This window comes from Sarcophilus harrisii, chromosome 1 (assembly GCF_902635505.1).
Source record: "Sarcophilus harrisii chromosome 1, mSarHar1.11, whole genome shotgun sequence".
In the NCBI taxonomy this organism is placed as follows: Eukaryota; Metazoa; Chordata; class Mammalia; order Dasyuromorphia; family Dasyuridae; genus Sarcophilus; species Sarcophilus harrisii.
The window spans coordinates 360,910,193-360,933,393 of NC_045426.1; the positions used below are offsets into that span (position 1 = coordinate 360,910,193).

Genomic DNA, 23,201 nt, shown 5'->3' on the forward strand with positions numbered 1-23,201 from the left:
CAACTGCAGCCCAGAGATCTTTGTGGTTCTCATTTCATCCAGTACTCATCAGAGTAAGCACTGAGACAGAAACAGTTGCTACCATACACGTGGATATTGAGGACTCCCTAAGGTAAGCATTCTGGGAATCTTGGAAAACAGGAAGAGCCATAAGCATTTCTAGATTTAAAAGATATAATATTAGCATTTGTTGATTGTTTTCTATAGTTTTTTTGTTGAGTTGATAATCATATGTTTGTTTTGAGATGATTATCCTTGCAACTAAAAATGGTGTTGAAGCACTTTCCCCTTTGTACTCATGTGCTAAAATCCATTTAAAATGTTTATATAAATGCTACAGAAATAATAAAGTTGAAGAAGCAAAAAAGAAAACTGCCAGAAAGTTAGCTGAAGGACCCAGAATTTGGAAGTCTTTTCTGATCACAGAATTGTAGAGTGGCTATCTTGGAGGTCAAGAAGTCTGAGCCAGTCATTTTACCTATAAGGAAAAGTAAGGTTGAAGAATATTAAGGGACAAATCCAGTCACAGAGTAGTAGAATCATAGCTAGAAGCCTAATCTCTTGGCTACCAGGCAGGTGTTCTCTTATGTCTACCATACTTCCTGGATGAAAAATTAGTCAGCAATAAAGATCAAGGGATCCTGACTAATCCAAAGGGAACTTGGAATTGCTCTGTTATGGTGTAAATTAGGTTTACTAGTTTATGAAATTATAATATCTTAAAGCTGGAACCTTAGAGATCATCTAATGCAATTTTGTTTGGCTGAGGGAAAACTGAGGCCCAGAGAAGTGAAGCAATTAACTTGAGTTCATATATGAAAGTATTAAAGATAAAACTTTAATTCAGGTCTTTGACTGATTATATAAACTTCAGTTTGAAATCCTCATAACTTATAGTGTATAGAGGCAAACTTCATTCATGAATTTAGAATTTGTAATTATTTTGGTAGTAAATGGAATGAAATTTATTCCTTCTTTATAAATAACAATAGCAGTACTAGTAGAAGCAATATTGCAGAGGAAATGCTTAAGATAAGACAATAAACTGAACTCAAGTTGCCCCAGTATCTTTAGAACAAACTCATTTATCAACAATTGCATGTTAATTATAACAAATCATCATTTATTCACTAAATCAACCCATTAGCCTAATTCCAGTTACTGAATATATCTAAAAATAACAAGCCTAAATTTTTAAAGAAATAAGCATTTTTGTTGTTTAATTGTATCTGACTCTTCATGACCTCATTTTTTTTTTTTTTTTTGGGGGGGAAGGGGCAAAATTACTGAAAAAATTTGCCATTTCTTTCTCCCGCTCATTTTATAGATGAGGAAACTGAAGCAGATAGGGTTGCCCAGCTAGTAAGTGAGTGAGGCCATATTTAAACTGGGGAAGATGAGACTTCCTAACTACAGGCTTGGTACTTTATCCACTTCACTACAAAGCTGTATGGGTAGGAATTGAGAATTGGAAAGGGTCTTTGAAATCTCATTTAAAATACTGAGTGATCTCTACATTGTACTCAGTTCTAATGTTCTAGAATTACGAAAATAATTCATACTTTATATTATTTACTTATTTAGAATGACCTCTACAAGTTAGAATCAATTAATGAAGTTTTACTAAGCTATTTTTAAAAATAGAATTCTCTTGTAAGAGACTTAAAAGCATTTTCAAATTGGATGAAGAATTGGAGAAACAAAATAGAATGGGAGAACAAAGATTTTGTGTTGTCCTAAAACCCACCCCAGGTACGTCACCTTCTGAGTGAAGGTTTTTAGGAGACAGTTTTGTTGGATAAGATGACTGTGCATATTTGGGATTTTTTAAATTTATTTTTCTTTTTTTTAGATTTCAAAAGTAGCAGGTAGAAGACTTTGCTTAAAAGGGAAGTATCCTATCTGTACTCTACATCTGTGATTGCTAGTTGTATTTCTATCCTTCACTAACAAATTGTTGACAAAAGATTGTATGTCTGTGGTCAAAGGGAGATCCCAGCTAAGGCTAAAGAAGCACTCTTCCAGGAGGAACTTCTGAAAGGTTCAAAAATGCTGTAGTTTTCATGGATGGAAAAAATACTGAGAGGCAGCTTTGTTTAGTGGATTTGGTGCTCGTTTAAATTGGGGCCAGAAAAATGTGGTTTCAGATTCTACTTTTGGTATTTGCTAATCACTTAACTGCCCTGAGCCTCAGTTTGCTCATCTAGAAAATTGATTAAAAAATAAACAATCTCTGCCTTATAGGGTTGTTTGTAATAGTCAACAGAGTTAAACTATGAAAAGCACTATGTACCTGTTAGTTATTCTAATCACACCAATAAAATTCTACCTCTGCTTACATAACTGCATACTGTATAACTAGGTGATATCCCATAGATACTGAAAATCCTACAATATGTAAGCCAAATGGTTCAAATAGTCATTTAAAATGCATTCATTCAAATATAATCTTCTATGCTCAGAATCTTGTACTGGAACACATTCAAAAATTACATAAGATATGGCCCATTTCCTTACATAGGTAACAGTCACTGGGGGGATGATACAAAGACAGTTATTTTACACAATATTACATGATAAGCGCAATGGAGAGTCGCAAGACAAAGTGCTTTGGGAGAGAGTGAATTCTGTGGAGGAATGCATAGAATATTGAGGAGAGTGAGATCAGGGAAGGCTTCCTGAAAGAGGTGACATGTGATTTAGACTTAGAAGGTTGGGGTAGGAATTAGAATCTGAAAAGGTGGAAGTAGGGCATTGCAAACCTAGGAAACAGCTTAGGTAGGGGTTTGAGGAAAAGTAGATAGTTGGTACATGGGTAGGGGAAAAGAAGAGAATAAACAAGCTTGGCAATTTGAAATCAACAAATTTAACTTTCATCCATTATTTAAGTGATGATTTAAAAGAAGATAAGCTATGAAGTTATAGAAGACATTTAAAATAAGGGAGAAAATTAGAAAATGAAAACAAGAAAGCAGAATGTTAATTTTCACAGGATCAGGTTAAGGATTCTTCTCTGTGAGTCCAACATTGTTCTTAGATCTCTGCTCCTCCTTGTGCCTCTAGGACATCTGTGCCTCTCCCCCCCACTGTCTCTGTCTCTCACACATATACACATATTCACACAACATTCTCTCTCTCTCTCTCTCTCTCTCTCTCTCTCTCTCTCTCTCTCTCTTTCTCTCTCTCTTTCTCTCCTCTCTCTCACATATACATTCTCTATTTCTCTGTCTCTGTTTCTGTCTCTCTCCACACAGTCATACGCAACTTTCCCTTTCCTTCACTCACATTCTTCTCTTACACAAGCATTCTCTGTCTCTGTCTCTCTATGTCCTTTTCTTTCTATATCTCTCTCTTTGTCTTTGTCTCTCTCCTCCCTCTTTCTCTCACATACATTTTTTCAGTATCTGTGTCTCTGAGTCTGTCTCTGTCTTTGTCTCTCTCTCTTCCTCTCTCACATACATCCTTTCTGTATCTATGTCTCTGGGTCTGTCTCTGTATATCTATCTTTGTCTTTCTATCCCTGTCATTTTGTCTCTCTGTCTATGTCTCTCTCTGTATCTCTCTTTCTTTCTCTCCTTTCTCTCACACACATTTTTTTCATCTCTGATGTCTCTGAGTCTGTCTCTCTGTGTATCTGTCTGTCTTTCTATCTCTATCTCTGTCTGTTTTTCTCTCACATTCTTCTTTCTGTATCTGTGTCTCTGAGTCTGTCTTTGTCTCTCTGTGTATGTCTGTCTTTCTATCTCTGTCTGTCTCTCTGTTTTCTTTCTCACATTCTTCTTTCTGTATCTGTGTCTCTGAATCTGTCTCTGTCTTTCTGTGTATCTGTCTCTTTGTCCTTCTGTTTATGTCTTTCTTTGTCTCTGTCTCTCTTCCCTCTTTCTCTCATACCTACACATCCTTCTTGTATCTGTCTTTCTAAGTCTCTCTCTCTCACACACACTTTCTTTCCCGTTTCCCTCTTACATATACTCCTCCCATGCCCCTCCCTCCTTCTCTTTCTCCCTCCCTCATTCCTTCTCCTCCCTGTCCCCCTCCTTGTCCCTGCTCCAAGGCACAGAACTCTGAGGCTGTAAAGAAGTGGATATGGGAGAAGCTTCAAAGGCACTGTGGTCTCACCACAAGTGCCATGGCCAGCACACTCTCAGCATGATAGAAATGAGACCATTACTTAAACCAATTAGGGCAGTGGAAAAGAAAAAGTGAAGGAAAAATCAGCCACGTCTAGGCACAAATAGATTTGTAGCTGTCCAGGGCCTTGAAATAGAATGAAGAATTTGAATTGAAGGTGAAAGGGGATGGGGACAGGAGGGAAGGAAGGAAGGAAGGAATGTGAAGGAATCACGAGGTACCAGTGGTAAACAAGGGACATCTTGCAAGGACTTTTTAAAAAATTTTTAGCTGGTATGAATCTGAGCAGGAAAGCTAAGGTTATCAGAGAGAGAACTGAATACTGTGAAGGTCTGTGAAGGAGAAATGGCAGATTTTTCTTATGTTTTGAAGGGTAAAGAACGGAAGACTGGGGTGTTGACTGAAAAAATCCCTCAAAGGAGGGGTCCAAAATAGCCTCTTTGGGACAAGTTCCCTAGCTAATTACACACAAACACATCTGTAGAGAGGTTATTATGAAAGTATTTCACAGTCTCTGTGCTAATGATTAGTCACTAAGTCTTAGATGAAGGGGAGAGAGGGGAAGGGAGGGAGGGAGTGGCATGGGAGGAGTGTACATAAGAGGGGGATGGGAAAGAAAGGGTGTGAGAGAGAGAGAGAGAGAGAGAGAGAGAGAGAGAGAGAGAGTCAGAGGCAGATACAAAAAAGAATGTATATGAGAGGAAAAGAAAGGGGGGAGAGAGAGACAGAGACAGAATGAGAGAGAGAGCTAGAGACAGAGACAAAGCTAGAGAGACTGAGAGAGACAGATACAGAAAGAATGTGTATGTGTGAGAGAGACTAAGAAGGAGACAGACAGAAACAAAGATACACAGAGAAATGTAGAACAGAGAGGCAAAGAGACAGAAGGACAAAGACAAATATAAGAGTAAGAAAATCTGAGAGAGTAGTAGCCAGAGGCAGAGAGACAAAGAGACAGAGATAGAAAGACAATGACAGATACATAGAGACAGACAGAGAATGCTTGTGTGAGAGAGAGGGAGAATAGGGAAGAATGTGTGTGTGAAGGAAGAGGAAAGTTGTGTGTGACTGTGTGAAAGAATTATTTGCAAATATAATGGTTTATTCTTTTCACCAATAATAGCTACTCTAAGAAATTGGGTTACAACTATACACATGTCTGTCTTCTAATGGACTAAATGTTGTTGGTGATCAGGATTATTAATAAATGATAAAAAAATAAAGACAGAAAATGTCAGTATCTAATACTAAGGCATTCATACCATTAAGAAATGTATATAATGCTGTAAAGAGGTCAGCTAGGTGGTGCAGTGGATAGAGTACTGGCCCTGAATTCAGAAGGACCTGAGTTCAAAGCCAAACTCAGCCACTAACACTTCCTAGCTGTGTGACACAGGGCCAATCCCATTTGTCTCAAAAATAAAATAAAATAATTCTGTAAAGTGATTAAAGAAAGCTTTTCCCTCCCCAAGCAGAGGTGCATCTGACCTCATACTTAAAATAGAATAGGAAAAAAAAAAAGTAGTTTAAAGAGCTAGGAGACAATATAAATCTTAGATTTCCTTGTGTCTTAAATTTTCATTTTGGTTCTTCCTGTGCTGATACTGTGTCTACATCTTATCTGAGGCCAATAGCTACATCCTTTCAGCTCAAAGAAATCTTGAATATATCTGCAGTGTCCAAAATAGTAATGCCCATAGCAGGGATCAGAAGGACATCCTGGTACTAATCCAGGAGCTGACTCTAGACTTCTCAGGAGTCATAAGCCACAAAAGGAGACAGATGGCTATACATTCTTATTTCCCCATAGATTAAGTGGGGGTGGGGTGGGAAGAGGGAGACACTTCTTTCTTCAAGTCAATATAATTCCTCTCACATTTATGAAGTTCTTAGCATGGAGGGGAGCACAGATCCTGCTGTCAAGGAGTTTACTGCCTAATTAAAAGTGGGAGTGAAAATAACAAGGACAAGAAGAAGTGCCTGAGAAACCTGAAGTATAAGGGAGACTGAGAGAAATACAAAAAAGGAGAAATGGGCAAATACGTGAGAATGGGGAGGAGGGAAAGAGAGATCACTTTCACATGGGGATGAGAGAAGAGAGGGAGGGCTTCAAGGAAGAGACAACATCTGAGTTGAGTCTGAAATCATACAATCTCACTGTGCAAAAGGGACCTCAGCAGCCATACAAGATAGAGAACCGATTCTACAACATTCATCACTAGTGAGTTATCATCCAACCTTTACTCATCACTAGTGAGGGAGGGTCTCCACCTCTCTTCCCCTCTTCCCAGGCATCTTATTCCATGTTGCAAATAGTTCTAATTGTTGGGAAGTTTTTTTAAAAATTATACGGATCTGAAATTTCTACATGTGGCTCTTAGTTTTTCCTCTGGGAGCAAGCAGAAAAAGTCCTGTCTTCTTTCTGTGACAATCTTTCAAACACTTGAAAACAGCCATCCTACCAAGTTTTCTCCAGATTAAACAGTCCCTATTTCTTCAGCTGATAGTTCCTCTGGAGTCTTCCTGAAAACTCAGTATTTTATCGATTTTCATACATTCACCTGTCTCTTAGTTATTATTTTAGTAACTATCATTTTGGAATCCAATGGGTTTTTAATTCTGGTTCACAAGCAACATCTTTGCTACTAAATGTCCCTACTAAAATATTCTTCTTTTTTGTTTCCTCTTCCTGGAAGGCATCCCTTAATCTCTTAACTCCTATTTACATAGTGTTTTCTTATATATATTAAAACTCATTCACTTGGATTATTTTAGTCTTTCTATTAAAACTCTCATTTCCCTCTGGGGCAATCCAATGCCCCCAGTTAGTGGATGTCAAAATATCTAGATACCTCTGACTTTATAGATATTGTCTCATTTTCTCCATCAATCTTAGAGGAAGAGATATCATTCTTTTTCACCTTCCAATTGGACTCCTCCACTAGTGTTCTTCCTTCCCACCTCCTGTATTCCCAGTGATTGTCTTCAATTTTCAGTCTCTGATTCCTCCTCTTCTTTTTTTTTTTTAAACATGCTCAAGTCTCTTCGTATCTTAATGAAAGAGACACAGAAACAGACATAGAGAGACAGAGAAAAACAGACACAGAGATAGAAACACAGAGAGACTGAGACAGACAGACATTCAGAGACAGAGAGAAATAGAGCTAGAGAGAGGCTCTGTCTTTTTTTTTTTTTTTTCAGAGAAGTAAACACACAGAGTCAGAGAGAAACAGATGTAGGGAAACAGAGACAGAGAGAAACAGAGACACACAGAGACTGAGACAGAGAGAAAGAGGCAGACAAAGAGACAGAAAGAAACAGTGACAGAGACATATACAGAAATAGAGAGAAAGAGAGACATAGAGCGATAAACACAAACTGAGTCAGAGAGAGATAGATAGAGAGATTTCTAACTATCTGCTTCTAACTAACTTTCTATTTTTCTACCATGGTAATTTCAACTCATTGAGAACAGGTACTGATTCCATATTGGTATCTGATCTATCCCCTAGCACCAAAGTCTGCTAAACAAAAACAATGCTTTTCAATTAGTAGGCACTTAATACATATTTCTTGAATTGTTGTTACTGAATCTTTTTGTTGGCAGACTTATCACGTAAGTAGTTGACAATCATGACCACCCATTCCTTCCTTAAAATTTTAAAAGCTAGTGTCCTTCATCACTATCATACTGAAACAACACTCTTAAAAGAACCTTCTAAATGAATCTCAATACTTATTCTCTTTTTTCCCCACATTCTCCTCACTATATTTTTATTAATTAAAAAGTGGATAATGATTCAAATTGTTATTGTTTAATCGTTTTTAGTCATATACAACTCTTCATGACCTCATTTAGGGTTTTTTTTCTTTTTGTATTTATTCTATTTATTTTATATTTTCCCCCCAGTTACATAAAAAAAAAAAGGTTTTTTACATTTGTTTTAAAAATGAGTTCCATTTTTTTGTTCTGATTTTTCTTGTGTAGCATGATAAATGTGGAAATATGTATAGAAGAATTGCACATGTTTAACATATATTAGATTTCTTGCTGTCTAGAGGATAAGGATGGAGGAAAAGGAGAGAGAAAAATTTGGAACACAAGGTATTGCAAGGGTGAAATTAGCTTTGCATGTATTTTGAAAATAAAAAGCTATTATTAAAAAATTTAAATTTTTGAGTTCTAAGTTCTCTCCCTTATCCCCACCCACAATTAAGAAGTCACATGTGAAATTATGTAAATTTCTATAAAAGTCAAATCATGTTATTCTCCTCTTTGACAGCAGCGTTTTGTCAGCAGCATTGTCAGTGACACTCATTTCTTGCCTTGTCTTATCTCTTGGGGAACCATTTCTTCTGCAATAGTTCTACTTCTCTGATTTCTCCGGTTTTGTGATTCTTACTCCTTTTACTTCAATTGTGGATGACAACCAAAGCTCAGTTTAATGCTTCACCTTTTCCTGTCTTTATTCATTAAAAGTTATATTCACTTAGGGCTTCAATGAGGCTCATGCTGTTAACTCACAAATTCACATCTTTAGTCTCAACCTGATATTTTAAGTAGTATATCCCATCATTATTTCAAATTAAAATTGTGAATTTGGGCATAGTTCTTTTAAAAAAAAATTTATTATAGCTTTTTTTATTGACAAAGCATATGCATGGGTAATTTTTCAACATTAACTAACCCTTGCAAAAACTTCTGTTCCAACTTTTCCCCTCCTTTCCTCCACCCCTTCCCCTAGATGGCAGGCAGTCCCATACATGTTAAATATGTTAAAATATATGTTAAATACAATACATGTATATATATTTATACAGTTATCTTGCTGCACAAGAAAAACCGGATTGGGTATAGTTCTTAAATACTCAGGTTTCGTTTATAAAATTGGATTTTGAGATTTTTCTAAATTGTGACATGTGTTTAAGTATCTAGAACCAAGCTCATGAGAAGCAGCCAGAATTAGGTAGTGGATAGATAGACAGTCAAGAAGTCCTGGGGTTCAATTGGACCTCTGACACCCACTGGCTGCATGACCTCAGGCAAGTCACTTAACTTCTCAGTGTTCTAGGTAGCTCTTGAAATCTATAAATTACTGAACTATTGCTGGTCTGAATTAGTAAGGAGAATTTCCTCACTGGAATTCTTTACACAAAGGAAATCATAGATTTAGAAGGAAATCCAAACTCTTTATTTTCCTCTGTCTCCCAACTGGATTCCCCTTCCTAATTTTTAAATTAAAAAAAATATATATATGTATATATATATATATATATATATATATATATATATATATATATACACACACACATATATATATTCTTTTAGTTTCCCAAGCTTTGAAATCATTATCTCTTCCTCCTTCTTATACTTCAGTAATCAATTTCATTCCTTCTTCCAGCTCTTCTATTCAATTATGGACTTTTCCCCTCTACATTCAGGCCCTCATAAGATCCAAATTACTGTAAATGCCTTTAATTTTTTTTCCTTCCCTCTAATCTTTTCAATCTATCTTGTATAATTCGTGGGACAGTGGAAGGGCTTCAGATTTTAAAGCTGTTATTTATTTTTTTTAACAGTGATTATTTATACTAAGTAACTATCAGAGTACTCGGTGTCCTGTTTTGTAAACTAAAGGCTCCTCCAATGAGGTTATGAGAAGGGAGTTCTAGGACAAATTTTAGGAGTTTCCAGCATCCCTGATGTGGTTTAATAGGCTGCTGCTGCCATCTGGTGCTTTCATGAGGAAAGTTATGTACAATATATTTTGCTGCAGAAAATGTCAAGTTCACAGCAGTTCCTGGGCTTGGAAAACATTGGTAAGACTCCAAGAAAGGGATGGTAGAGCCAACGGGAAAGGAAGCAGCATCTTAGCACTGCTTTTGAAAGTTCAGTTGCCTGAGACTACTCCAGAACAACCCTGGGCACAACTGGGCTTTTGATTTCTTGATCTACTTGTTGGGGAATATTAATTCAGTTATCAAAGCTCCCTTCTCAAAAATACTCTGTCTTCTATGTTTTAAATGCAGGGATGGGGAAATTGTATGGAATCATCACATTTAGTTATCCAAATGGAGTGCAACGAGTCATCTCAAGAGTTACAATGAGGCAATGCTCCATGGGGATTCCAGTAGGAACTCATTACATTATAACCAGCCAGTCCAGGGCCTGGGAGTTGGAGGTAAGAACCAGGAATTAGTTTATTGAATCCAGATTTAACACAGTTGTCAAAAGCTGATAGTATGTGAAGGAACAGAATACTTCCCTTCAGGTACTAGATTCTGGTAGGGTTACGGCAAAATGCTGATCTCATGTTCTCTTTGATGCAATCAAAGAAACACTGACCTATGAATCTTATATGTCTTACTCTTTTCCAATTAGTTACATAAATACTCATTATTATATGGAATACAGATGGGGACTCACTTTCATCATATTTCTAGCTTGCCATTCAAAAAATATTTTGTGAATGTCTTCTGTGTTTAGAGTCCTATACTAAGGGATATAGGCAGTTATTAGAATTAAAGATTTATAGGCCTGGAAGGGAACTTAGAAATCAACTGATCTTTTTCCAATGAGGAAAAAGGATAATGTCTGGGCCAAGGCCACTTGATAGATACAGAAAAACTAATAGTCAAGTGTCAAAAGGAAGGTACCATTGACCTGTATGTGCAAGAATGTTTGTGGCAGCCCTCTTTGTAGTGGCCAGAAACTGGAAACTGAGTGGATGCCCATCAGTTAGAGAATGGCTAAATAAGTTATGGTATATGAATGTTATGAAATATTATTGTTCGGTAAGAAATGATCAGCAGGATGATTTCAGAAAGGCCTGGAGAGACTTACACGAACTGATGCTGAGTGAAATGAGCAGGACCAGGAGATCATTATATACTTCAACAACAATACTATATGATGATCAATTCTGATGGACGTGGCCATCTACAACAATGAGATGAACCAAATCAGTTCCAATGGAGCAATAATGAACTGAACCAGCTATGCCCAGTGAAAGAACTCTGAGAGATGACTAAGAACCATTATATACAATTCTCAATCCCTCTATTTTTGTCTGCTGCATTTTTGATTTCCTTCACAGGTTAATTGTACACTATTTCAAAGTCCGATTCTTTTTGTACAGCAAAATAACGGTTTGGACATATATACATATACTGTATTTAACTTATACATCAATATATTTAACGTGTATTGGTCAACCTGACATTTGGGGGAGGAGGTCGGGGAAAGGAGGGGAAAAGTTGGAACAAAAGGTCTTGTAATTGTCAATGCTGAAAAATTACCCATGCATATATCTTGTAAATAAAAAGCTGTAATGTAATAATAAAAAAGGAAGGTACCATTTAAAGGCAGATTCAGGAGTGATGCTCATGAAAATGCACATGGATATTGACCATAATGGTATATGTGCATATCTATACGACCACTGATAGCCATTCAGATACACATTTGGACCTTGCACTGTTTGCAGTATTTGGGCTGTTAGCCTGGGAAAGGTTTAGAAGGAACAAGAGAAGAATGTTGGTTGGAGAGAGGAGGAGGCTGGCAACCAGGAGGAATAGTGAGTATTAAGACAAATTGAGTCTTGTATATGGGAGGTCCTAATTTAGCAGGAGCTGAGAGGTAAGTGTTAGCGGATAGTGCTTTTTAATGGACAATTCATTATTCCATTAAGGTACTTTAAGAGATAGGGTCCCTGGGCAGGACCCTCTAAGAAGACTTGATTTTATTTGAATGTAGAATTCATTAGAATTATTAGAATTTTAGAATATCAAGCTCTTACACAGTTAGATGCTACAGTAGATAGAGTACTTGGAATCAGGGAGACCTGAGTTCAAATCCCACCTCAAACTTAGCTGTGTAACCCTGAGCAAAGTACTTCACCTCTGTCTGCCTCAGTTTTTCAACTATAAAAATGAGGATAAGATTAACACCTACCTCACAAGTTTATGTAGATCAAATGTCAAATGAGATTACATATATATAATATATGTATATATAGAATGCATGTGTATAGGGGTGTGTGTGTGTGTGTGTGTGTGTGTGTGTGTGTATTGCTTTGCACAGTGCCTGGCACATAGGAAAGAAACACTTAGTAAATGCTTGTTCCCTTCCCTCCTTGTTGCTCAGCCCTCTCTTTATTCCCCATTCAGTGCCCTTCCTCTACCTCCCAGTTAAATTCAGCATAAGTAGAAAGAATGCTGCATTTGGAATCAGAAGACTTGGATTTGAATCCTGATTCTGCTACTTACTACTTGTGTGACCATAGCCTAGTCACTTCACTTTCTTGGCTCATTTTCCTTACCTGTAAAATGAGGGAGTTAGACTATATGGTTTTTAAAGTCTCTTCCTTTTCAGAATTTGGGTAAGCCTTATTTTTTTTGAAGAGAAAAAGTAATTTGTTTTATTGATTAGATAGTTGTTAGCAACTTTCTTTTTCTTTTTTAAACTTAATAGTATTCTATTTGTCCTCAATTACTTTCAATATTCATCTTTGTAAGATTTTTGAGCTCCATATTTTTCTCTCTCTTTCCACTCTCTTCTCCAAGAAGGTAAGCAATATGATGTAGATTATACATGAACAATCATTTTTAACATATTCCCATATTAGTCATGTTATAGAAGAAGAATCAGAACAAAAGAGAAAAACCATGGGGGAAAAAAACAAAAAATGAAAATAATATGCTTTGCTCTTCATTCAGACTCCATAGTTCTTTCTCTGGATGTAGATAGCATTTTCCATCATGAGTCTTTTGGAATTGTCTTAGATCATTAAGTTTCTGAGAGGAGATAAGTCTATCATGTTTGATCATCATGCAATATTGCTGTTAATGTGTACAGTGTTCTAGTTCTGCTCACTTTACTCAGCACCAGTTCATTAAACTGGATTTTAGGGGCAAGGTTTTAGACTGGCTTTGAGCTCAGGTAGCAGATATTCCTCTCACCTTGAACTTATGTTACTTCTAGAGCTTCCTGCACCGAGGATTGAAGTTAGTCCTAAGATTCTGCCAGGATTTAGACAGTCTCAGATCTGGTGTCACATGGCCCAAGGAAGCTGCGGATGTCAATCATGGGAAAGAGGTGAGGACCTCATATTTTTCTTGCCCTAATTGAATCTTTTCCACTGTTGAGCTCCTCTGTCATTCCCATCACACATCTCTGGTGCTCATGCTTGCCATCAGGCCTCAAGATAGAATTTAGAGGTGCCATTTGTCTGAATTTTCAGCCTCTGAAACCCAGGAAAGCAGTCACTTGCTTGTGGCCAGTCTGCTAGCCTCTGATTGAACTATGCAGGAAACCAAAAGGATGAAAAAATCACTGGTAACATGTGTTTGTTTCCTTTCCCAGCTGACAGCAGCGACAGGGAGAATTTTCCTGCATCTGCTTGACATGGACCAGAGAAAACTGAGTTTTGTTATCCTGAGCAATGCCATCTCCTTGTTGGAATATCAACAGTTGGAAGGAATTATTGCTGCTCTTTTAAGCAAGCCCACGCTATTTGTCAGGTACCTTGTCAGGACTGACCCAGAGCTTTCATCCTGATCAATCAAGGAGAGGTTTCAGGGGGCCAAGGGCTGGCAATTCAGAAAGAGTTCAAATAGAGACATGTCTCACCTTGGTAAGAGTGAAAACAAACTCTTTATCGTGTGGACTTCAGTTTTAGAGATAAGAGATATTCTGCTTTTCTTTATGGTCACTATTGTTGGCTAACTTAAGCTAAAGGAGGAAATTAGGCGTGAGCTTCTTTGAGTGCAGGGACTCTGGGTCTGCTGCCTGGCAAATGGTACATTTTTAAATGTTTATTGATTGTTGGAATCTCAAGTTGGGTAAGTCAACGTAATAAATATCATGTAATAGTTTTGCTTATCAATGACTCTTTTCTATGCTGATAGCAAGTGTGACTTTGTATTTTTTAATTTTAGTTTCTCTTTCGAGATGCCCAGGGGCAAGCCAGACCAGGTTGCAAGAAAGAAAATGTCTTTTCAGCTCGAGGAGAAAAACAATTGGACTCTTCAGGGACCTGCTCAGCTACATTATGCTGAAGGACTCATTTTGGCTAAGTATGGTGATGGAAGAGAACCAAATCTATATTTAGCTTTGTGTATGTTATATAAACATTCATTCTCTCCATCTGGATTCTAAGTTTCTTGGAGTATATATAATTTTCCTTTGTACTTTGTACCCCATGGGACACCGTACCAATAAATACTGTATGGGATTTGAAAAAAGTATACATTCTGAGATTCATATAGTACTTTTCTTTTCCAGATCTGTGGATCAACCACTAAGAAAAATCCCAAGTGCTTATCTGCCTGAACCCAGTTCTCAAACCAAGAAGCAAAGGATATTCCGAAAGTCTCTCTTTTCCAAGGTTCAAGTCAGAGAAATGAAGGATAGGCAAAGGAGAGCGGTTTTTATTTGCTCTTTGGTGTTTCTTCCTATACTTAATGCTTCCCTATGCGGAAGGAAGCACAGCTCTTTTATGTCACTTGGGTAAACGGAACCCCACTGCCCAGCAGCCTAATTGGGGATATAAATCAGAGAGTTAATAGCAATAACAACTTACATATGTAATCCACTTTTTTTCATAGTTTACACCACAGGGTTGGATCAACTTGGTGGTAACTGTCTGGATTTTGGATATTAAGAAGAAATAGCCTGTGAGCTATTAGCCTTATAAATCCGAACTTTTCATGCCAACAGTTATCACAATTTTATACTTTTCAAAGTTTACAGAGATATTATCTTATCACTTCCCTTCAGCTTAATATTTTCTTCTCATAGAATATCACTATAAACCTTAAGGAATGTTGGTCCCAATTTTTTTAGTTTTTATATTTGGACAATTTTTAGAGATAAGGCTTACTTTAGCTTTGATATGCTTTTAGGTGTTGGGAAGGCAATATTCTAATTAACCCCTCAAATCTCTTACTTGTTGGCAAGTGTTTGAAAGCCCAAACTTAATTCACTTTAATTCAGCAAACATTTATGAAGCAACTACTTGTGTTAGGTCTCTGGGATGATTGGGGAAGGAAGGAATTGACATTTATATAATACTTACTATGTTCCAGGCAGTGTTAAGTGCTTTACAAATATTATTTGATTTGATCCTCACAACAACACTGCAAAATAGGTGCTGTTATTATTCCCATTTTATAGTTGGAGATTCTGAATAAAACAGCAATTAAGTGTTTTGATCAGGGTCACACAGTTAGGAAATGTCTGAGGCTGTATTTGAACTTAGGTATCTCAGCTGAGACCTAATGAGTTTTTGATTACAGATATCATGGAAGCTCAGGCTCCGTAACCGGGAGCCCCTGAAGAATGTGTTTTACCTTTTGGCAGAAAGAGCTCGGGATTCTAATACCAAAAGGCGTCACATGGCAATTAAGGGCTTAGGAAATATGGCTTGTGAAGCACCTGACAAGGTAAGAGTTAAGAGATTCTCAGTCATTTCTTCTACTTACTCAACCAGGGATCACTCAGATGGCAGAATTCCCCAATCCCAGGCACAAGGAAATTTTGAAATAATTTTTCTTGGGGAGCAAGGATGTTGGAAGTATTAACTGCCCTATCCTTCTTGTGCTACTTTTCTAAGTATATCAATTCTGAATTTTCAACCTCTGAAACCCAAGAAAGCACTCACTTGCTTGTGGCCAGTCTGTTAGCCTAAGTATATACTCATTTTATTCAAGGCAAAATGATGTACTAGAGAAATTCTCTTTAGCCCTTTCCTGTGTCCCTGCAAATGCTAGGGGGTATGGGACATGGGGAAAAGGAGAGCCTAGGGCCCTGCTTGCATACTACCCTCAATATAGTCTCACCAAAGAATTCCAAGAGAGTCTGGAACAGCATTGAATTACTCAGAGAAAAGGAGCAAGTGAATCTGCTTTGTCAATAGCTATATTTGAATTTTAGAGATGAGCATTTAGTTGGAATTATTTAAGGTGAAGTAAGGTGGTATTGTCTAGTATAGTAGATATAGAACTAGTCTCAGAAGCAGGCAAACTTGGATTTAAGACATGCGTCTCATCTGTGTGACTCTGTACATGTCCCTCCACCTCTCAGTGTTTTACGCAACTCTCTGAGACTAAAATTTGCAGAGAAGGTGCTGACCTGTATTAGTAAAGGGAATTTCCTCATTTAGGAATTCCCTATATCAATGATTCTCAAACTTTTTGGTCTCAGGACTTTTTAGTGAATTAACTCCCCAGAAACTGGAGACACCTCCTTTAGTCTGGTTTGGAAGTGTTCTTCTGCGTAGATAGAAGCAGGGCAGTTGGCAAGATGGATGTGGTGAATAGCTGAAAAAAAAAAGTATCTTTAATATAAATTTAGACACTACCAGTTCTTTCTCTAACCCTTTGAGAGGGACAGCACCTTGTATTATAATTCTTACAGAAATGTTTTGGATCATTGTATGCTGAGAATACCTAAGTCATTCATGGTAGATCATCATACAATATTGCTGCTCCTGTATAAAGTGCTCCAGTTCTGCTCATTTCATTTTGCATCAGTTGATGTAAGTCTTTTAAGATTTTTGAGAGAATACTGCTCATCATTTCTTAAGCATAATAGTGTTCCATCACAATCATATACAACTTTATTCAGTCATTCCCCAGTTGATAGACATTCCCTCAATTTCTAATTTGTTGCCACCACTAAAAGCTGCTATAATTTTTTTTTTACACATAGGTCCTTTTTGCTTTTGTTTTTGTCTCTTTTGGATACATTCTTAATAAGGCTATTGCTTGGTCAAAGAGTATGCATGATTCTATAACTCCTTGAGCAAAATTCCAAATTGCTGAACTATTTTTTAAAACTGAAATTTTTATTAAAAATAGCTTTTTATTTTCAAAAACATGCAAAGATAGTTTTCAACATTCACAACCTTGTATTCCAAATTTTTCTCCCTCCTTTCTCCTCACCTCCCTCCCCTAAAGAGCAAGTAATCGAATATTATGTTAAACATATGCAATTCTTCTATACATATTTCCACATTTATCATGCTGCACAAGAAAAATCAGATCAAAGATACCCTGAGCTATTGAGGATGCTTTAATCTTCCCAGTGTTCCTGATGTGATCAAGGGAGCTCAGTAGAAGATGAGTAGTCTGTTATAGTGGTTTTCTTTACAGGTATTTGGAAAGTGGGGCAGCCCATCTCTCCTTAACTTGGAAACAAAAATTCCTGCCCTATTAATGTTCTAAATAACTTGCTTGCCCACAGGTGAAAAAGTATAAGAAGATTTTGCTAGCCTCACTGGTCCATGGATTGTATGACCCTGTGAGTTCTGAGATCATATATGAAAGTGTGAAGGCGCTTACCATTATCCTGGGCAAGATCAAGGGGAAGGGTTTGGGCTCCTTCTTCATAGATATCACCCTTCAGACCAGGACTTTATTGGATGATGTAAGTGACTCAAGAAGTGAAAATGATTAAATTCTTAGTGGTGGGAGGGGGCAAAGACTCGGGGTTTCTGGGTATGCTGGTCACAGTATAAAGAATAACTCACTAACTATTGATTGAGGGCTTATGGTCATGGTAGGTGCTCTGAGGACATGAAGATGAATAGGACGTATTTCCTTTTGCCAGAAAGTTTTCAATCTATTAAGGGGAGCAAGATTTAAGCACAAATGACTACAATCCAAGGTAGAATATGATAAATATTTTAAGAAAGGCACAACTACTATGTGAGAATTCAGATGGAAGGGAGATCACCTGACTAAGGAAGACAGGGAAGTCTTCACTAAAGAGTGATTGATCAATCAATCAAATATTTATTGAGACAGCTGGTGGCTTAGTGGAAAGAGCACTGGACTTGGAGTCAGGAAGACAGGTTCAAATTCAGTTTCAGATACTAGCTATGTGACTGACCCTGGTCAAGTCATTTGACTTCTGATTTTCTTAATCCACTGAAGAGGGATATGGCAAACCACTCCGGTATCTTTGCCAAGAAAATGCCATGAATAGTATGATACATTATGGTGCAAAGAGTCATGAAGAATCAGATGCGAATGACTAAACAACACATTTTTTAAGTGCCTGCCATGTGCTAGACACTATCCTAGGTGCCAGGGATGCAAGTTCAGAGAATTATGTGGCATTTGAACTTAGGCTTGAGGGAGGCAGACTTTCAGGATTTTTCTGTGAGAGGAAGATGTAAGGGTCAAAAATAACACAGAAGTTTCTGATTAGGTTGGAATAGAGATATCTAAAAGAGCAGGTTTGGGGGTACATATGTCTGATTTCATTTTGGATACAACAAATTTGAAGTACTTAATGGTTCCAGCTGGAAATAAAGTAGGAAATAAAGAACTGAATTCTGAGAATAGTAAGAATTGGAGATATATAGTTGGGATTATATTATCAACAGTAACATTAATAATACAAATATCAATAATTAATATTTATTATAACAATCATAAATAATAACATGAATATTAATTTATACTTGTATGTTGCTTTGAGGTCTAGAAAGTACTTTTATATACATGACCTTATCTGAATCATAACAACCCTATGAGGTTAGGGGCAGTTATTTTGAGTCCCACTTTACAAATGAGAAAAATGCCCTGAACCTGGATTCATGCTCTCTCTTTGACCCAGACTGTGTAAGGCAAGATACCTTATTTCCCTGACCCTTAGCTTTCTCAATGAAAGGTGTTGTTCTGTCTTTAGGAGATGATAGCCCTGAGCTAAGTTCATGCTCTGCCATGTGTGTGTGTTTTTTTTAATCTCTGAGAGGAAGGAAAGAACAAAAACCTCCTTAGTTCTTTATATCCATTGTCTTCAGAGGAAAGGACAAATTAGATAACCAAATTAATAAGGTTGGATTGGGAAGGAGAGGGAACAGAGTTGCATCATAATTATCCCTATTTTAGGTATGGAAAAGCAGACCTGGCATCACAGGTGAACAGCGATGTTAAAGAGCTGGGGGTGGTTTTAGTGACTTCTCAGTTCTTTTCTTTTGAAATTGAGTTTTTGCAGGATGGATCTGAGCATTTCTTTTGCACTCATATATTACATTAATGGATTATAAAAAGAAGATCACTGGTTTCTTATTTATTCATTCATTTTATCTATGCATTTAATCATGAATAAATGAATGGATGAATTAATATACATTTTTGTTTTTGTTGGGGGTGTGGTTCCTGGTTCTGTACAGGAAAATGACAGCCTGAGATATTCAGCATTCATCTTATTTGGGCAACTGGCTGCCTTTGCTGGGTGGAAATGGAAGAAATTTTTCACCAGCCAGGTTAAGAGGACAAGGGACTCTCTCTTGGTCCACTTAAGAGATGGAAATCCTCATGTTGCCACGGTAAGACTCTAAAGAAATAATCTATAAAATGAAACTTCTGCTTTCTCTAGAAAGAACATTATGGTATAATCCTCACTTGCACTTAAGTTACTGCTCTCCTGCTGGCTCAGTTATGAGGACTCCATTTCCATAGCAGCAAAATCCCTCTGATTCTTTAGCCTTTAATCTCTAAGTTCTTGTGAATTTGCATTTTCTCTTGACCCATGCCTGTCCAAGACTAACACCAGATAATCCTACACAAGCCAGTGTTAATGGAGTTTATTTAATCAGTGGGCTGCCATCTGTGTAATGTAGAGACCTGAATGCTTTCCTTAACTTGAACCACTGTTACTATTATACATTTCTACTCTTCCATCCTTCTACCTGCTCCATTTCCCTGATACACAGTTTTAAAAACTCATGGAAAAAGGAGTTCCCATATAAGGTTTAAATTGTTTGCATTATTAGGTAATATATAATATACCACTAAAAGATTTACAGATTTTTATATATTAGTCATTAGAATGCTATATCAGGACAACTTCTGAATGGAGAATATTAAATATTAACAGTTCCAGTTGTTTGTCCTTCGTTCTTGAAGAGGACCACAATATCAGGGAGGTAATGTCATGACATGCAAGTGAATTGGATTTAAGTGAGGGAGGGCTGTGCAGTTTTTGGTTAAATTATAGAAATTCATCAGTGACTGAGGGCCTCTGATTTCTGATTCAATCTCATATAGCAAATATAGCAAAATCCAATCCATGGACTCCCTGATCATGACAAGATGACCACTTTCTTTTTCCTAGGCCTGCAGAACAGCTGTTCATGCTTGTTCCCCTTTCCTAAGATTAAAGAAGGAGTCCCTGGACTATACTATCCTAGCCCAGGAGGAGCAAAGGAATCCGAAACTCTATCGACAGCTGGTGGGGAGACTTTTCTATTATCTTAATCAATCTACAATTAAGCATTAAGCATTTATAATGTTTCAGACACTGATATGTTAAGAGCAGGGACACAAAAGGTTAATACATTCCAATGGGGGAAACCCCTCTTTCTAGGTTCTGGTTAGATAAAGGGCCTATTCACTCCACTGGAAAATCACAATGTAAATGTTGTCTATTCAGTTATATAGAATTACAAAGCTGAAAACTGATTGAGATTCTTTTCATTTTTATATTCCATATTGTTTCATTTTACCTTCTCTTACCCAATTTTGTTTTTTAGAATCGCCCCATCATATACAATTAAGCCCCAAACTTTCTTTCTTTCCTTTTTTGTAGCTGTTGGAATTTCTTTTTTAAATTTTTTCTTTTTTTTTAAACTTATTTACAAAACATATGCATGGGTAATTTTTCAACATTGACCCTTGCAAAACCTTCTGTTCCAAATTTTCCCCTCCTTCCCTCTTTCCTCTCCCCTAAATGGCAGGTAGTCCAATACATGTTAAAATATATGTTAAATCCAATATATATATACATCTATATCCAAACTTTCTTCAAACTACCTTAGTAACAAGTAGTTTTAAGAATATTGATAACATTTTCACAAGTAAACAGTTTGAACTTAATGAATAACTTATACTTAGTCTTTAATATTTTCCTCATATTTCTTCTGGAACTTTTATATAGAATTTTCCAATGAGTTGTGGTCTTTTTTATTACAAATACCTGAAAGTCTTTCATTTTGTCAAATATGCTTTTTTTTCATTAAGGATTATGCTCAACTTTGTTGGGTAAGTTATTTTAGACACAATCCCAGTTTTTTTGCTCTTTGAAATATAATGTTCCAAGACTTGTGATTTTTTAGAGTAGAAGCAGCTAGGTCTTGTGAAATTTATTGTCCAATGGTACAAGTCATGAAAATTTAAGATAGAATGTGAGAGAGGAAAAAATGAGAGGGAAAGAGTAAGAAGAAAACTTAAGGAGGGTGCAGACTATCCTGGACAATCTACATTTGTCCCAGAATGCAGTGCAAATGGCATAAGGACAGGAGATTTCATGCAAGTATGTCTTAGTTCAAAAGGAAGTAGGAGAGTCCCCAACTAATTTTATTTTATTGTATTTTTTTTTTTAGTATGAATTAAAATGCCTTCCAAAATAGGAATTTTTAAAAAGATTTTTTCCCCTGTAATACCAGCTTGCATTATTATTTTGGAAAAGCAGGTAATGGTTTCAAATTGTCCAGGAACATATTCTTATGTAAATTTCACCTCTACCTCCTCAGCACAATTTTCAAGAGATCTGTCATATCTAATAACTCTGCTCCAGGTTTAAGTTTTTGATGAAAATTTGATGCATTTCCCATCTCTGGGAACTGGAGGCAGGTTTGCTGCCTACCTGACTTGGTGACATATTCAACATTTGACAGATGTACAGTAATTTTTGTGGTTAATAGTTTCTGCAAAGGGAGCTCTAGCTTTATTGCATCTCCTTCTTACTCATATCTATCACTGCTTCTTTTCAGAGCTACTACCATCCAGAGCTCCTGCAGTTCTTCTATGCAAACAAAATCCTATGAACACAGAGCATCATAAAGGAAGGGTTTTAATGATCAGATGTCCTGGATTCTCATCATTTTATTCATCTGAATTCATATCCCATTTACCACTACATAGTGAGGTGAAAAAACAAACCCAATGTTTGTTGTGATAGCAATTGGTGGTAATTATTTCTACAAATTACAGTATGTAAAAATTGAATAATTAAATCAAACTTGGTACCTCTGAAGACTTTCAAAAAGACCTTTATAATGCAAATCATCTAGACTAGCTCATCCAGTTTATATAATAAATCATTTTGTCTTTATACATTTTTATTGCAAATGTTATTTTTAGAGTGACATGCAAATAAATATTTAAAAATTTTAAGCACTTATAAATTCTATTTTTATTTCTTTGTACTGTTTTGGTATATTTCCATTTTCATAATTTACCTTTTATTCTTTCCAAATATAAGCTTTCTTCACTTCAACATAAGTGTAACTCTTACCATAGCTTACCCCTTTCAAGCTCTCTAAAGTCAACTGTTTAAAAATAAATTTTGGTTGTAAAATCTTCGTAAAACATAATAACTATGTATCACACATAGGACAATTAAAATGATTTAAAATTTTAATTTCTATGTAGATGGATTAATGACATTTTATTCAATTCAGTGCATTTTTATTAAACCATTTTCTACGTGCAAGCCAAAGCATATGTAAATATAAAAATGCAACATCCTCCCTCAAGGAGCTTATATTCTGTGAAGCTGCTTACATTTTTATATTCTGCTGGTTCAGTTTACATTTCAAGCCTAGCTCCTTTCTTTAAGTAAAAAAAAAATTTAATAGGTTGAGATTTTAAGAGATAGTGTACTTCTGGAGAACACTACATGGTCCTGAATCAGATCCTAACTCTTCTATTTGTTGTTTGTATGAACTTGAGCAAATCATTCCCATCTCTGAAGCCTTAGTTTTCTGTTTTTACAATGAGGAGACTGGACTAGAAGACTTCTAAATTCTCTGTTAGTTCTAAATCTATGATTTTAGGAGTAGATGTTAGCGATCTTCTCATCCACACTCTCGTTTTACTACTGAGGAGGGCAGCTGGGTGGCACATTGGAGAAAACATCAGGCTTGGAGTTAGGAAGATGAGAATACAATTCTGGCCTCATATATTTAGTAGCTGTGTGACCCTAACCAAATCACTTTACTCTGTTGAAACAGGTTTGAATCATCTCATTGTTGAAAAGAGCCATATCCATAACA

General features: G+C 36.5%; 1 protein-coding gene across 3 annotated transcripts; it reads left to right on the forward strand.

Annotated features, from left to right (window-relative positions):
• MRO (maestro) lies at nucleotides 1-23,201 on the forward strand. 3 transcript variants are annotated; one of them, XR_004230855.1, is made up of 12 exons: nucleotides 1-112; nucleotides 10,162-10,313; nucleotides 13,115-13,228; nucleotides 13,496-13,653; nucleotides 14,071-14,208; nucleotides 14,417-14,519; nucleotides 15,430-15,576; nucleotides 17,378-17,560; nucleotides 19,317-19,472; nucleotides 20,261-20,377; nucleotides 21,918-22,072; nucleotides 23,160-23,201. XR_004230855.1 is itself a non-coding variant. In XM_031945950.1 (11 exons), exons 2-11 carry the CDS (start codon nucleotides 10,164-10,166, stop codon nucleotides 21,969-21,971), a joined length of 1,320 nt encoding a protein of 439 aa, XP_031801810.1. In that variant the 5' UTR covers nucleotides 1-112; nucleotides 10,162-10,163; the 3' UTR covers nucleotides 21,972-22,321. The 3 variants fall into 3 exon arrangements, 1 of the variants encoding a protein (XP_031801810.1); XR_004230856.1 differs by having other exon boundaries at nucleotides 21,918-22,114; nucleotides 23,160-23,187; XM_031945950.1 differs by lacking the exon at nucleotides 23,160-23,201 and having other exon boundaries at nucleotides 21,918-22,321.

Bases quoted from the DNA above. Each gene is read 5' to 3' on its own strand.
- MRO (XM_031945950.1), top strand. From the start codon at position 10,164: ATGGGGAAATTGTATGGAATCATCACATTTAGTTATCCAAATGGAGTG. The intron at 17,561-19,316 runs GTAAGTGACTCA...GGTTCTGTACAG, and splicing joins CCAGGACTTTATTGGATGAT to GAAAATGACAGCCTGAGATA. The intron at 19,473-20,260 runs GTAAGACTCTAA...TCTTTTTCCTAG, and splicing joins GAAATCCTCATGTTGCCACG to GCCTGCAGAACAGCTGTTCA.